Below are 15,952 nucleotides of genomic sequence, written 5' to 3' on the forward strand. Positions count from 1 at the left end.
TCTTGATAGTGGTAATAAAAAAAACGTTTTATTCTCTATCATCAATAAAGTCTATGATTATTTAAACCCTTCACAAATTTGTTCAACAGTTCAGGACAAAATAGAAATTGAAACACATGAAATCAACAAAACACTGGATCCAATTTATAGAAATTGCATTTTCATCAACATTTTCTCTCCAGGTATGGGACTTTTTTTTTTTTATACACGAAGAGGCGGACAGAGCTTTTTGACAAAACAAAGCAGAGGTTGTCCAAGCTTTTCAATGTCAGACAACAAAACTGACAATGAGCAACAGCAAGTTTGAAAACTAAATTTGATTGTTTAATTCAAAAAAATCTCATCAACATTTCCCCTGCAAGATCGACCAAAGGGGAGACAAAAAGGCAGACAATGCATCTGTCATCAGGACTCCTATTCTGCATTTCTAAGTTTACTTTGAAACATGAGTAGATCCCAGATTAACATAATTAACATAAATAAAAAATAAGTTAAAAAACTGACACTGCTCAGGATATGAAGTTATCTCTCTAAAGATTGAGCTGATAATATGAACTCTCTTGAAATCACATTCTTTCAATTTGTGTTCCTCAAAAGGACTTTGAACTGAAACGTTAAAGTTCCTAATACCTACTGTTCATCTGAAACATATAAAAAAGTAGTATACAATCTTCTTTAATAGTTCACTCAAAATAAGCATGATAAAAGTTTTGATGACACCTGTAAAGTGTTAGGACGTTATTGTAATGATGAAGCTGAGAATAATGACAATGAGTTCATGGGTTCAAGCAATCAACCTATCAAACCACAACGTTTCTCCTGTTATTCCCCATGTGCTTCAAAATTAAGAGATATGTCCATATATCCAATGGGTAGGAGACCAATAAGGGTATAAATATCAGTTATGTCCTGCACACCTGTCTTTGTGTCAGCCAGGGGCAGAACAGCTTAACTGTTTTACAACCTACTGTAATCACACAGAGCCATATAATTCAGATTCAAATTAAAATAAGCAAATATTATGCAAATATTATCCAGGGCATTCAAAGTATTCCCTTCAGTATATAACTTGTTCTTCTGACTTACTGATCCAAAATGTTGAGCACAGGACACTTCCAACCTTGTGACACTTCAATGATCTTAAGTATAGCCGAGAATAAAAGCCTTGCTGCTACTAAAATGCCAAAACAATTAAACAACTACACGTCTATTAAGCCAACCTTACTTTTTTTCCAGCATTAAGGGGAATCAAAAAAAGATGCTGTTAACAAGACTGTCAGGACATTTCCTTCATTTGCTGCAGTTATGGAAAGCCTTATTTGCGTTCACTGACAGACATCTTGTAGAGTAAAATGTCCTGGCCACTGAAAGTCAGCATCCTTTCTATGAGAGACTGTACAGGAGTAACTTAAGGCATTGTTGAACATGTGAGAGAGGAGAGGCCTGTGCTGCAGAGCCCTCTATTGAAGGAGTCTGGCCACTGAGCTCACTTAAACCATTTCCACTTAGTACAGTATTTCACGCCTCGCAACCCTATAAAGGGTCTGCATATTATCATAACTTATATTGCATTGAGGTTCCAGTGAATACAGAGTGAAGATAACATAAACACCACATCTATCCACATAATCAAAACCCACTGATTTTCAGGCATGTTGATGGGTGACCCATAAAAGCACCTCGGGGCTTTTTGTATACAGTATGACACAAAAACAGAAAACATGAGGGTGCACGCTTGGCTGACATTTGCATATTTGTCATTTTTTTGTGGCTCTTTCAGAATATTGTGAATTGCATAAGAAGTCGTCAATATTCTTACTCTAATACAGAAAACGTGATGATCCTAACTATTAGAATATCTGACTGCATGTTACCAAATCAAATGTACAGAATGTCATTAAAATGACAAATAAAAGACATTCCAGAAAGCAAATGCTCATGAAATTAAACTGACAAACAAAACATCACAAGTCTTTCTTACAGAAATTTCCACCTTAGTTTGTTTTATCTTCACTGTGTTTGGAGGGCTGCGCATTGACCTGTTGCGCTGAGGTGTAAAACAGGTCCTGCTTCCTAATGTAGCGTGCGTGATCCTTCTCCAGCCCTATAAGACAAATTCAATATTGTGTTAATAACGCAGGCATATCTTTGTTTGTGTTTTCTATCAATAAAGCTGCACAGTGCCTGTAGCAAGCGTACATTAAAACTAGTAAATCTAAAAAAGCTGCATTAACATTCAGTAACAGGCAAAAAGGTGTGTCAAGCAAATGTCTAGCAGTAAAAGACTTAAGGATGGACATGTCTGTGATACTTAGAAATGTCATTAGACAATAAATTATAAAACACAAACTGTTCATGTGGTATTTTCTGGGAAATATCATTGTCATACCATATCATTAATCCTTAACTACCATTTCCCAAGGAAAATTAGAACAAAGAAAATACAGCATTATTAAATGGTGTTCCCATTGATCACCTGTGTGTGAACTGTTTTCAATCTGCTGCCATGAAATATACAACGGCTCTGATTTCAGAGACAAGCTTGATACTTGACTGAAAAACTCGATTTTTGCTTAATATCAATTTTTAGCAATTACAGTGTGTGACATGTTGAATCAATGTTTTTATACTATAATATAGCATAGAGAACAAAAAGAGAGTGCATGTTTCAGTGTGTACCTTAGACTTGAGCAAGCTCAGCTTGTTTGTCTGCTTCAAATTCGCCTTCGTTCTCATCATCCCCATTATAATCAGCCAGCTCCTCCTCCATGTCCTTGTCTATCAGAAAGTAAAAAGTGGTTATTCACATGAAACACACACAAATACATTTTTAGCACAGTGCATTTATTATCTCCTCTCCGCACCGCCGACCTACAGCCGATCTATTTTTGAGAATTACTACCTCGTGATGGAGCCTTTTTTTCAACCAGCGCAGCTTTTCCAGCATTTACTGTATTGATTTAGCCGCCCAGGAAACTTACAGACCAATTGCATGTGCTCGTAACGTCTTATGTGATGCTGCTCAGCCAGTCAAATCTGTGCATTGCGATAAACATTGCGAGTTGAGTCAGCGAGTGAGATAGGGCTAAACACATGGACAGAGATGACAGAGAAAAGAGAGTTCACGTGGATTTGTGGAACATGTACATTCTTCCCACGGGAAGTTCAAACCCAGAATATCTCATATGATCCGACAGTCACAATTAAAAGCGGCAATGTGAAGCACCACTATGAGACAAAGCACTCATTTGAGCAAACGTACCCGCTCAAATCCGAACTGAGGGAACAGAAAATACAATCCTAGCCAGCAGGACAAGCTAGAGCTCACGTTTCTCACTGAACAAGAGAAAGTAAAGAAGTGGTTTATAAGAGGGAATGAAGGAGAGCAGGTATTAAAGCTGTACTACAATCCTTTCAAGCAACACTTTATTTCATTTGTTTCTGAAATTAAGCACTTTATTTAAAGATGCATATTTAAAAAAAATGTCTTTTTTTTAATGCAGCCTTTAGTTTACTTAAATTAAGAATGTATTATTAGAGTAGTTATTATTTATTATTCCTCCAGTTTGATGTGAAAACTAACAGTAAATATTGTTGAAATATAATTTGATTTGACAGTCAGTTGTTGCCTAAAAACATATGATGACACAATATACGTTATGGCACTGAATGATAACTCAAGTTAGTCGTTATGATGTTCCGGACTGTTACGACTCTAACGGTCATGTGTTTAGTTTGCGGTGTGTTCCTTCTCTCTCTCAGCTCTCTTAGGTAGTGACCCTTCCCACATGCCTTGGCTGCGTGAGAGAGTGGCAGCAGGTGTGACTGATCACCACTCAGGGCCTGGAGGTTAAGAAGGCTTAGGTTTTTCAGAGCATTCTGTTTTCCCCTTCTACCTGTTGAGACCACACTGCTGAGCAGACCAACAACCGTAAGCAGATCAGAACCAGCCAGCCCAGCGGACAGTGGCAGACCATTCAACCAGTGGGTTGAACAACGGCTTTGTTTTCCGTGAGTCCGGAACAGCATGTCTAGTTTAGCGAGGACTTTTCAGTTGTACAGTTGTTAATTTAGTGTTGAACATAGCTTCCTTAGTTATTTAACCTGTATTGTTTATTGCCTTACCTGATTGTTCAGTCTTGTTTTGGGAGAGTAGTTTTGTGTTGGTTTTCCTTTTTTGTCAACATTGTAATAAATAGAACTTTTGGTTTGCACATGACCCTGACTTCCTGTCCTCTTCTAAACATTGTTGCTCCTCCTACCCCTGGACTTACCATCCGGAGAAACGTAACACGGACCTTTGCTTGGACTGGACCTCTTTAAATTTTAATTGAATACCCCTTCTGTAGACCTTCTCCCTCCTCTCTCTTTACATACACTTTTTCAGTCATCTACGTAGACACACTAACCTATATTTTCAGCCCGTTGGCGCTGCTGTTTCTCCACGTCTACTCCACCCACAACTTGCTCGTCTGCGTCATATTCCTCTGGGCCATCAACTGTCTGATCCATAGGATTCTGGTCTGCTTTCACGTTGCCAACCAGCATGCCTTCCATCCCAGGGTCTGCCTCTGGAGACATGAACAACTTGTTGTTTCAGATCACAAACGTTTCAACCTCCTCGCCGGGAATGCTTGGATAGGAATAACAAACTGGTTTACTGCTTTCAGTGGACCAGGGGCCTGTACCAAAAGGCAGGATTTGCGCTTATCTAGGTAACTTCGGGGTTAACCCTGGGTTCTCAGTACCACAAAGGTGGTTTACTACTTACCGGGGCAGATCGCCATGGTATCTTATGCTGAACTGCTAACCTGCTCCAGAGCAGGTTGTTTTCAAATAAGGGCTCAACTCTATGAAATCACCACCTACTGACCAATCTGCTTTCTCGGAAAATTAATCACAATCTGTAGGAAATCCCACAGACTGTTTTAGACTATAGGCTGCTTTATGTTTGCTGCGGTGATACAGAAACTCTTGTAGGCTATAGCAATATCATCCTATGGAGACTGATTAAAAGCCTTAAGCTATTGTTGCCTACAGGCTTTTAAAGTAAGCCTACTTACTAGTTTGAAATGTGGTGTTTTTTTTTTATTTTTTATTTGCTCCCAGTCAGTTTCACACAGCCTGTTGCAGCTGTTAAAATAAATGAGTTTTGTTCTTCTGTGAGGCTGAATATTATGAGCAGTTTGGTAGGTATATTGAAATACAAAATTTTAATATGAATGTAGGCATCTATTTTAGGTTAGTATAGCTTTCTTATATGCCTACTACAGAGACTGTAGTCATGTTCTGCCCCACCTTTGAGATTCAGTCTTTCAACCACTATTTGAGCACATTTTATAGCATTAATGGACTTTTCAATTCATTGCTTTATGAGGCTAATTTAGAACAATGTTTGGAACACTTTAGAAGTGTGTTAAATAAATTAGCTTTGTTTGCTTGTTTTGTAAAATATGATTCTCTGATGCCAATGGACTTGTTTGCGACTGGTCACCTGCTAACACCGCCTCTTGTATGTGAATGCGCTCCCGACTGGATTGGGGAAACCCTGGGTCGAGTTACCAAGTTGATAACCAGCTTCGTGGTACCGCTTATCGTGACTTTGTGTTAAGCCAGATCACTGAAAAATATCCTGCGTATGTTGAACTCACTTCGTGGTACGGACCCCAGGTGGAGTGGACTGAGTTGGCATGCTACCTGAAAATGTGACAATCTAAACTATTTAATTTGTACACCTACATTACAGCTGCATGTTTTAAATGCTGGTTAAAAGTAGTTCTGTTACAAACATTAGGATGACAACACTTGTATAATCGCTATTGGAAATAGGTCAGAACTTTCTATTGGCCCTTAAACTTGTTTTAGATAGTGTATTCAGGGACATGGTGCTAGTACCTGTGACACTTTGAGTTGCACATGCATCACTGTCTTGCGTCTACACAACAGTGTAAACGAAGTAATGGTAGTACAGCTGTTTTGCTCGGTTTTTTAACCTTTATTTATTCAGGGGAACTTCACTGAGAGGCATCTTTTGCAGGCCACTAAGGAAGCTGCCCAGTACAACCACAGCCTGGTCTGCTGGCCACTAAGCAGCTGTTGGGGTTATGGGCCTTGCTCAAGGGTGGTGGTGGTACATGAGGGAGGGCAAGCACTGCTTGGTTTACTTTCCACACCAAGGTTTTATCCTTCCAGTCCGGGGACTGAGCTCACTTCTCTAACCTGTGGACCACCACATGCAAAACATAATATATTTTTGTGATGTAAACTGGCCAAACAGCAGTCGGCTTCGTTCTGATGTCCAACTCTGATCTACATGTAACCCCGCTGGATACAGTTAGAGAATACTTTACCACAGTGTTTCTATGATACTGTCAAGACTGGCCTTGTTGTTCGGTGGGAAAACACAAGTACTCATGTGTTCAATGAGTCTGATGCTCTTCAATATAAAAAGGTTAGTTCCTTACCTTCTATCTGAGCATCCATGACCTCCATCTCTTTATCCTCAGTCAGATTATTCTTCAAAAGTTTACTGGTCTCTGCCTCACCCTCTGTTGTGACAGTTCCCTCTGGTGGTTGCAAAAGGTCCTGCTTGACCACAGCCAGGGAGGGACCAGACTGGGACGCTACTTCTGTGAGATCCTTTGCCATGTCCACCGGGGCATCTGGCCCTGGGAAATGACAAGGCAGAAAGCACGGGCAATGGGAGTGTCCACTTGTCATTGCAGGTTTTATTGCAGCATAACATGATGCATTGGATGTGCAGTATGTACATCCTACGCATACATACAGGGTACCCCAGGATTCTCCAAGTTATATTTAAGACCTTTTTAATACCACCTAGGATGAAATATAAAACATTTTATTATAATACTCGCATTCATATTTTATACAATCGCTTTCTGGGGTGTGTTTGTACACAAATGAATACAATATTTGTTGTACTAATAACTCTTTTGGTGTGAAACCAAAAATACAAAATTTGTGCAATATGAGTGGTTACAATTAGTTACACTTTGGCTAGATAAGGTAATGTAGTAATATGACAATGCTAATGTCAATAGCTTCAGTGATTCATCCTGTTCTGTTTTTGCATCTAAAAGTTGCTTGAAATAGTATTATGTGGTAATGGCTTGAAAGCAGTGGGGACAAGGAGTTGGTCTCCGGTTTGGTTTTTTTCTTCGTCTCTGTGATTGGCACATCTGGGTGATGAAAGTTTAACGTGTTGGACGTTTCCATTCACAAAACTTTACCCTACAACAGTGGCGCAATGCCAACACACGGACACAGTCCTCGTCTCATACACAACTGTCTCTACTGCTGTTATAACCTTCACTGACCAGGAACCTGCAGAGGGTCTTTCAGCTCTGCTGTTTTCTAACACTTGTCATAATGGGTGCTTCTCTAGTCTCTTATTGCATTCATGTTTTCCTCACTTGTGTCTTTTCCTTGCATCTTAGTCAAAGGAAACCAAGCCAGGAGAGGAGGAACGAGGAAATGGTTTTTAGAGACACGAGACGTCCTTTCCTCCGAAGCGTCAGGTGAAGCAACGTCCGTTTCTGATGACGCCAGCAGCTGATCGATGCTGGATCATTTGTTAGTCGGCTCCAATAGCTGTAGAAACTTTTGATGGCATTTGTCTGCACACGTGCACTGTGTTGGTACTAATAAAATCTCAGTTTTCAGAGCAGCATGATTCTCTCTGTAGCTGTTACCTGTTAAACACCTGCACATGAATAATTATAGGTTGCTGTATATCCTGCTCAGAGGCACAGGATCATTTCTACTGGCACAAAGCTTATATTTCTGCATTTATATATATTGATCCTGATTGTGAATTCGTTATTGAATAACTCTACTAATTTATTAGTTTAAAATTTTTCAGGGGAAACTGAAATGATGTAACTTGTATCAAAGTTGACGCTCAGTTTTTGGCTTTCCGTTTATTTCTTCTTCTGATATCCTTTAACACTACTGCATACATTTTATTTGCAAGTCACATCACTCGTCACCAATCGATCGCTGCGTTCCATCATATCAATCCGATTTCTTTTTAGCTCATTCATCAGCTGATTTTACACATGGAGCCGCCGGCTGCTTTTATTAGATGCAGTCTGAGATGGCTGGAGGTGCAGACTTTATTTTCCTTTGCTTGCTTCATTGGAGGCTTTAGTTCAGTTTAGTGACTTGTCCAACTCCTTAGGCTAAGTCTTTACAATGTTTTATTGTCATCTATTTGAACTAAACACAGGAATTATCAGCCTCACATGACTGAATAGAAATGCAGATAAATTATGTAGCCTAAAATGTGCTTCTTGCCGACGGACTCTTCGACTCTCTGACTTTAATTGTCTTCATAATAAAAGTTGATGAGAGAAATAACAAAGAGAAATCTTTCTTATAATTGAAGAAAGTTGTGTGGGGCTTCTGGTGTTCAGACCTACAATGAACACAGATTTTGACAAGACAGTGAATCATAAAACAAATCAAATACTGTGCAGTGATACACTTGAGTTTAATGTTATCTGTCGTGATGTATCAGACCGATCAGCTGCAGTGTCCAATCAATATAATATAACAATTTGATATTTATTTATGACGTTACAGCATTTTAGTGGGACAACTGTGGATTTGTGCATTTTATATTGAATAAATTTGGAGCTACTCCAAATTCCTCTTTTCCTCTCCCAGAGAGGAGCAGGGGGTTAAAGATCAACTTTCAACAGACTGCTGAAGAGACCCCAACAGAAGGGGGGTGGAAAGTTGCTTTCTTTAAGTGTTATGCCTGGGCAGTTGATCGTAAAACTGGCGCCTTTTTGATTCCGAAGCTGATAACGCGGGGCCTGACTGTTAAACTGACAAAGTGACACTAACCAGCGATTAGCATTTCCCTGAACAGCCTATCAAAACTGCCCCCCCACACATGTAACCATGGCAACTGACCTTGCTCTTTGTTTTATTAAGCCAAACTTTAAATAACCAAAGACTGCAGTCTCTAAAGACTCAAAGCATTTAATTAAATCTTAGTTACTTGATTACGTTTGCCTCTATTTGAGTAGTTATGTTACCATGTTGCTATCTGTTGTTATTAGCGCTGAAAAGAATCTAAATAAGTTACTTTTGCAGTGTTTTTATTTTCAGCAAGACACCCCTTTTTATCTAATGTGTAATCAATGTGTGTTCACAATACTTTCTCACAAAATTCCTTTAGAAATGATGATAAAGAAATGTCATACTATACTCTAGTAATTATCCAGCTTGAATTTAAGGTTGAATTCCCCATTTCCTAAGGAAAGATTGTTTTGGGTTAATCTAAACTTTCCTCATGTAACCTGAGCTCCCCCAAGTGGACAAAATAAGTATTACATACCATTGTTGGAAATGCCATTAAATATATAAATATCCTGACCAATAATGTGACAATTGTTTTCCTGTTACCAAATGCTTAACTTAGAACAGTACAACTGCTTGACCATTGAGGTTTGATTATGGAAAATATTTGATTATAATACGTGCAAATAGATTTATTTTCTTTTAGACATTAAGTTTAGAAAGGCAGTCCCTCGGGGAACCACGCCCCAGGCAACAAAAGCACGACACACAACGTTCTTTGCTCTCTGTTCTTCTCCTCCCCTCGTGCTCTGTCCTTCCGCTCTGCTCTCTGGACGCTTCAGCACGCGTCTGGCGTACCTCGCCAGGCAATGCCTAAGAGTCGGCCAGCGCAACAGGCCTTTGTTCGCTTGAAGCTACACACGCGAAGTGCCGCGACATCGATCTGCCCCTCAGTTTGTTTTAGTTTCTTTCTTTTGTTAAAGTTATCAGTCCGTAAAGTTACACTGGACTAATTCAGGAACGACCAAGTTCCATTTTTAAGCTTTTTCATCGAGCCAACTTCACCGAGGTCAGACCAAGCCACGTGGTCTCGCCAGCGGCAACGAAGAAAACCTGAAAACAGCTGTACTGCCAGACGGAGGACGGTGTTTTGTTCAGTCAGACACAGGGACCCCCGGAGAATCCCTAGCAAAAAGCCAGGATCAGGCAGCTAGCGTGGGACCCGTGCAACAGGCCAAAGCAGGCCGTCGACAAGCCGTAAGACCAAAAAAAACATTCTGTGATCAGAGATGTCCCGTACTGTTAATATTTCCTTTTTCCTAATTTAGCCATGCTACACCTACGAAAGGACAAAAAAATGAAAACCTTTGTAAATGAAATTTAATACTTTGTAAATAAAATTTTATACTTAAGGCCTTATTTTTAGAATATTTTAAGACTTTTGTAATACTTTTAAGATCCCGCGGTTACCCTATACATAAATACTACTGTCATTGCATGCTTTTGTGTGTTGAATTTCAGTCATGTAGACAGAGCCACCGGGATATCCATGTCTTTTACCTTTGTCCACAATGATCTCATTGGTCAGTAGTTCAGGTGGTTCATTTTCTTTGGGCTGAGAGAGGCTTGGTCTGTGGCTTACAACAGTTGATGTCTTAACAGCATCAGCCACAGTCATGACTGGTCGGTCCTCTTTTACTGCTCCTGTCACTGCATTTTCCTTTAACAGAGCACAATGGTGCGTTTATGACAACTGACAATGGGTTGCAAGGAACAACAGACCAGAAGTGGATCAGGCTTCGTATAGCCGGTACTTGATGTACGTCATCCCATGTTTCACTGTCAAACAGGAAAGAGAACTTACCTGTGAAGTGACACCTTGTGGAGGGATGAGCTTCTCCATTTTCTTTTTAACTTCAAGTTTAGCAGCAGCCACTCTCTCTTCACACAACTCCTTCTGGGACAGGACCTGGGAGTGACACTGGGTCCTACGCACACGCGTGCATCAACCAGGAATGACAGAAACACATTAACTGGCACGAAGCAGTTCATGATATGTGTGATATTTCATATGCATGTGATATTTTAAGTTGATGGCAAAAAGCCTGAGAGGCAAGGGAGAAAAAAAATTCTGGTGTCCATTGTCCAAATCCATTGTGTAAATCTGATCTAAATAGTTTGATCTCCTATGTTCATAACTAGTGAAAAAAGGTTAAGCCAGTTTCTACATTCTTTTAATTATGAGAAATCTTTTTTTTTTTTTTTGGTCAGTTGTCCAGCAGTGTTTGTTGTAATACTCATTCCAGCCACAAAACGCTCATGTGCACCACTACACCATGTTCTAAATATGAATAAAAACATTCATGTTTCCTTCTAGGTGAAGCGCCGATTAAAATATATTTCTAGTCAAAAGCAAGGCATGACATGACACGAAAGACATGAAGGTTAAGTAACTTGCTAGAACACAATATATGTAACTTGTGTTTAGAGTGCATGGAGAAACTCAAGTGGAAGCAAACATGAATGCTTTTAGTCCTGTTTAAAACATGTGGGTAGTGGTGCAATTAGGGCAACCACATCCAGCCTTCTGTGACCGAAATGAGTATTAGAAGACACTGCCAAAACTTGTTGACACATGAGAAAATTTACCTTTTTTTCACCTGCTAGAACACCATATATAAAATGTTTTGTTTTTAAGTCTTAAACACAGGAAGAGAACACTATTTAGATTGGACTTAGAAAATGGATCACTAAAACCTTTTCTTCTGAACTTGCCTCTCGGGGCTTCCCTACAAGAATGCTGCAATTAATTTCATCTTCATAGACCTGTATAAATTTAATTGTGAAAAGGAATCTTTTTCTTACATGTCATAAGTAAGTTTGCTGTTAAGGGTTTTGATGCTGCCTTGGCAGCTCTGCAGCTCCTTCTGAATCTTCCCCAGGTCATCATTTAGCTGATTCAACTGACCTACAGTGCAGACACAAACAAGACGTTAGAAGCCACATCAGAACTGAATTCTATTATTTTTCTACAGAGTTCTGCTGGCTGTTGACGGCAATGCACTTTTGAGAATTAGAGGTTAAACTTGTTACCTTTGAGTTCCTGTAGGGTTTTAGTACTGGAGGAAATGTTCTGCTGCAGTGTGCCCTAAAAGCAAAAACACAGCAGCTATCAATATTCACAGCTGCTTTACAATTTATGTCAAATTTTTCATTGGATAATGTTTGGTGCGAGACACAACAGTGAGGGAGTAAAAAGTGTTTTCACTGCCCCGCAATTCCTCTGTGGCTATAGTTTATAGACAACAGTTTAACGTGCAGATTGTCCTTGCATTTTAAACTCCCAGTGGTGTGCACCTTCTCTTGGCTGCAGGTGTTCTGGGCTCCTTCCAGCTGTCTCTTGTAGAGGCTTTCTATGTGGCTGATCTGCTCCTTTTGTCTCTGGATCTCCTCCTGGAACTCATTCTTCTTCATCTCAGCTACTCCACGCTCCGCTGCTCCACGTCGCACCAGGCCTTCCAACTCATACAGCTTAGTCTGTATCACACAAACAAAGACAAATGGGTTAAGGTAAGTTCAGCTATTTACTATTACTTTTTTTTTTAGGCCATTCATGTGTTTTGAACTATTTACAGGGATGCAACCTCATCAAGGGTGAAAAAGGTGACAAAGATTCCCAATTAAGGCTGTCTGCGTTGCCCCATTCCATTTAAAAAAAAACAAACAAAAAAAAACAAAAAAAACTCATTGGTTCTACACAAATCACATAAATGGTCTATTCTGGATTCAAAGTGGCAAATCATTTTCTTCCCTTCATTTATATTGAAGGACACAGGTAAAGATGACGACAACAAGAAATCTGACACCGGGTATTGAAAGAACGCCAGAAACCATAATCAAAATAAAGCACACTAGCTGTGAGTTTCCTCATACTTGTCACTTATACCCAAGACAGAAAAAAGAAGAACCAGCACCAGTGGCGCAACTGTTTTTGCAAAACAGCGGAAATGTTTGATTCATACATCCCTGTTCTGCAATGCAAACAACCAAGGTACTTGGTTAAGTTCATTGCTTTTAGTGACCTACATTAAAGGATGTGTGTTGAAAGTGTAAAAGGAAATTCATTAGCACACAGACATTTCCACACCAAAAACCCCGAAAATAAAAAAGACGAACTTTTACCTTAAAGTGGTCACATTATGCTAATTTTCAGGTTTATCATTTTATTTAGGGGTTGTACCAGAACAGGTACAAGGCATCATTTTCAAAAAACACCAAATTTTGGGTCATACTGCACATTGCTGCAGCTCCTCTTTTCACCCTGTGACTTGAACGCTCCATTTTAGCTGTGGAGTGATACATCTTACTTCTACAAGATCTTTGTTGGGAGTTGCACATGTGCAGTTCCTAGTTAAGGACTACTAGCCAATCAGAAGCAGAGTAGGGTGGGTCTTGAGAAGCCGGTAAACAGAGCTTCGGTTCATCTGTATGTTCCCCTTACCAGCTTAGCAACATAGACTGGAGCAAGAGTTTCAGAGTGGTGAGTTAATAATCTGTAACAAATGTATCTTTCATATATAAAGTTTTAACTGAGCTCTGTGTCTACATCACAGTAACAACTTGATGCCCATCGACTGCCTGTAGGGTAGCTAGTGTTTGGAAGGGAGAGAAGAGGTGTGCTGCAGCTCAGTGTTTTTCCACCGGTGTTTTTGAGGGCATGTCTGACTAGCCGCTTGGCGAGCATTATGATGCGCATTTTGCTTTGGGATCAAAAGGAAAAGGCTGGATAACTGTTTTCAGGCAGTTCAAGCAGTATTTTCTCTGGGAGATGGGAACTCCCTCTGTGCTGGACTTTGGGTTTTTTCACTTTGTAAACCTATTACATGCACATAAAAGATGTATAACTCAACAAAGGAGAGGGAAAAATGACCTCTTTAACTTCTGCAGAAGTGAAGGACAATGGTGTTGAAGATCTGCACCAAAAGATTCATGCAATACTAACTGTAAACACATCAAGTCTAGACTAGAACCTGACATTGCAAGAATCAGATGTATTCTACAAGAAAATATGAATTGATTGGTAATGATTTCCGACACAAGACGCTTCAAACTACATTCAATTTATAATTCATGCAGTGTTCACTTCAAAGCACACGGGATCTTTTAAATAACTTAATGCTTTACAGCAAGTTTTTTGGGGGGTCATTTATTAGGTGATATTTGCAGTCCACTATGATTAGAAAACTACAGAAACACAAACACATACAGATGAACCTACCTGTAGCTCCAGGTTGCGGGAGCTGGACACCCAGTAGTTAAAGCCCAGAACCAGGATGCATGCAACTAGTGCACCAATCATTAGAGGCGGTGATCTTCCTCCACGACGCCCATTTCCCAGCCCACCCATAGCTGTCTACAAAATACAAGCATATAAACCACAGTCAGAACACTTTGAATGAATTCTATAATTACATGTTAAAAACAAGTCTTTTCTGACTTTAAGCATTTAATTATCTATTATTTGAAATTAGTCAGCTGGATTCTACAGGTGCTTTGTCTTTGCAGGTTGACTATAGACCTGTGGTGTCCAAAAACATCACAGGATGGTCTTCAGGGAACCTTATTGGATCATATAGGCCAAGACATCAGTGTTTTTAGCAATTCTATTAAAAGTACTGTATGCATTCAACTTTATTTTTATGTGCAAAAAGACCACATTTTAAAGAACATTCATGACAAACCTGTACACTGTCCTGCCTAATACTTAACACTATAGAGCAGCAAGATCTCAGTTTGTTCCTAACAATGCTGACTGAATTAAAATGCCTGCAGGTGCTGAGAAACCAGATTCACCCATACCAAGATTCAAAGTCCAATAATGGTCCAAAACTTTAATTTCACTGGTACACTACCATATTGTCTGGTGGGGGAAATGCAAACCGTCCCAGCCCTGCTTATTAAATGCATGGGAAGCCTTCCATCGTGCAAATCATCCAGGCAACAGCCAGTTGAAAAGAATTGGTTTCTCAATGACTAAAATGCAAACAGACGCCTCGTATTTATCCTGGCCTGCTGTTGATGCTGAAATTAATGTCGATGAGCAGGAGTTGTTACAGAAAAGGGTGGCCCAAGGGAGTCAACCTCAGCTCAAGATTACAAACAAGCACTGGGATAAGATGAGCAAATATTGGCGTCTGCTAAATAAGAAAATCCCAGCACAGGCCTATAATCAGTTTATACCGGTTAGGTTAGCCATAAAACGGTTACTCGTAATTATATTCGATCAGCTAAATTCCGGGTCATGAATGAGCTTGGCAGTTGAACGTTAGCTAACGTTAGTGTTAACAGTCATCACATACCTAACCCAGTAATTTGTATAACATCTTACAGAATCATTTTTTTAAATGACAGCCGACAAAGAAGAGTAATGAACTAAGCATAATGTAGCCATTTTATATTATTTGAGTCAATGCTAAACGCACCAGCGTTGCAACCTAACGCTAGCGTTGTTAGCAACGTAGCTTGTCCCCAGTTGCCGTTTAGCTGTAGGTTAACATTTAACTAGCTAACGATTGAAGCCAGACCATCTACTTACCCGATAGACTCGAGTCACAAATCAGGAACTAAATGTTGGGCCTAGTATATAGAGTGATATTTGGTGATATATTTCACAATTTGGCCGCAATTACCAGCGCATTAACACTAGGCAGTTAGCTCGTATTCATTATTGACATGGAAGCTGCAGACTTCCTGTGTTGGTGGTTGTGGCCATATGGTTGTGGCTGGCTGGGTCTGGGACAGTCTGGTGCTGCCTCTGCTTGCTGTAGGAAAAAAATGGCGTTTTAGCGTGACCATCATTTCACTGGTAAAATAACCCAAATGTACATTTAATCCTTTACATTTAATTTAGAAAGTGCTTTTGTCAAATCTTTAAAAGGTAAGATAATATTATTTCAAACAAAGCATTAAATTGCTCGACTTTTTAACTACTGAATTTTGCAGTTTACGAAGAGTATTTTAAAGCAGCACGGGCAGCCGTTCAATACAGGTGGAACTGTTAAAATTAGGACTTCTATCTTAAATTAGATTAAAACAGAATTAAATAAACTTGGCAGAAATTCAC

The 15,952-nt window shown here is 39.6% G+C and overlaps 2 protein-coding genes across 3 annotated transcripts in view; both read right to left on the reverse strand.

Annotated features, from left to right (window-relative positions):
- On the reverse strand, positions 1–15,626 carry golm1 (golgi membrane protein 1). 2 transcript variants are annotated; one of them, XM_038703033.1, is made up of 11 exons: positions 15,519–15,626; positions 14,108–14,242; positions 12,187–12,366; positions 11,923–11,977; positions 11,695–11,797; positions 10,694–10,817; positions 10,390–10,549; positions 6,465–6,668; positions 4,410–4,571; positions 2,680–2,778; positions 1–2,104 (listed from the first exon to the last, which is right to left on the reverse strand). In XM_038703033.1, the coding sequence occupies exons 2-10, from the start codon at positions 14,234–14,236 to the stop codon at positions 2,681–2,683; spliced, it is 1,215 nt and encodes a 404-aa protein (XP_038558961.1). In that variant the 5' UTR covers positions 14,237–14,242; positions 15,519–15,626; the 3' UTR covers positions 1–2,104; position 2,680. The 2 variants fall into 2 exon arrangements, with proteins under 2 accessions (XP_038558961.1, XP_038558960.1); XM_038703032.1 differs by having other exon boundaries at positions 15,425–15,577.
- lmbrd2a (LMBR1 domain containing 2a) overlaps positions 15,484–15,952 on the reverse strand; it is a 12,715-nt gene continuing 12,246 nt past the window's right edge. The window contains exon 20 of the transcript XR_005442430.1: positions 15,484–15,650. The gene's annotated coding sequence lies outside the window, so the exon portion shown is untranslated. The remainder of the gene's footprint in view (positions 15,651–15,952) is intronic.

The sequence above is a fragment of the Micropterus salmoides genome, unplaced genomic scaffold, assembly GCF_014851395.1.
Source record: "Micropterus salmoides isolate LMB-PRFRI ecotype aquatic unplaced genomic scaffold, ASM1485139v1 Ms_hic_scaffold_7, whole genome shotgun sequence".
NCBI lineage: Eukaryota > Metazoa > Chordata > Actinopteri > Centrarchiformes > Centrarchidae > Micropterus > Micropterus salmoides.

Bases quoted from the DNA above. Each gene is read 5' to 3' on its own strand.
- golm1 (XM_038703033.1), bottom strand. From the start codon at position 14,236: ATGGGTGGGCTGGGAAATGGGCGTCGTGGAGGAAGATCACCGCCTCTA. The intron at 12,367-14,107 runs GTAGGTTCATCT...TGTGTGATACAG, and splicing joins CCCGCAACCTGGAGCTACAG to ACTAAGCTGTATGAGTTGGA. The intron at 2,779-4,409 runs GTTAGTGTGTCT...ACTTTCTGATAG, and splicing joins CCAACGGGCTGAAAATATAG to ACAAGGACATGGAGGAGGAG.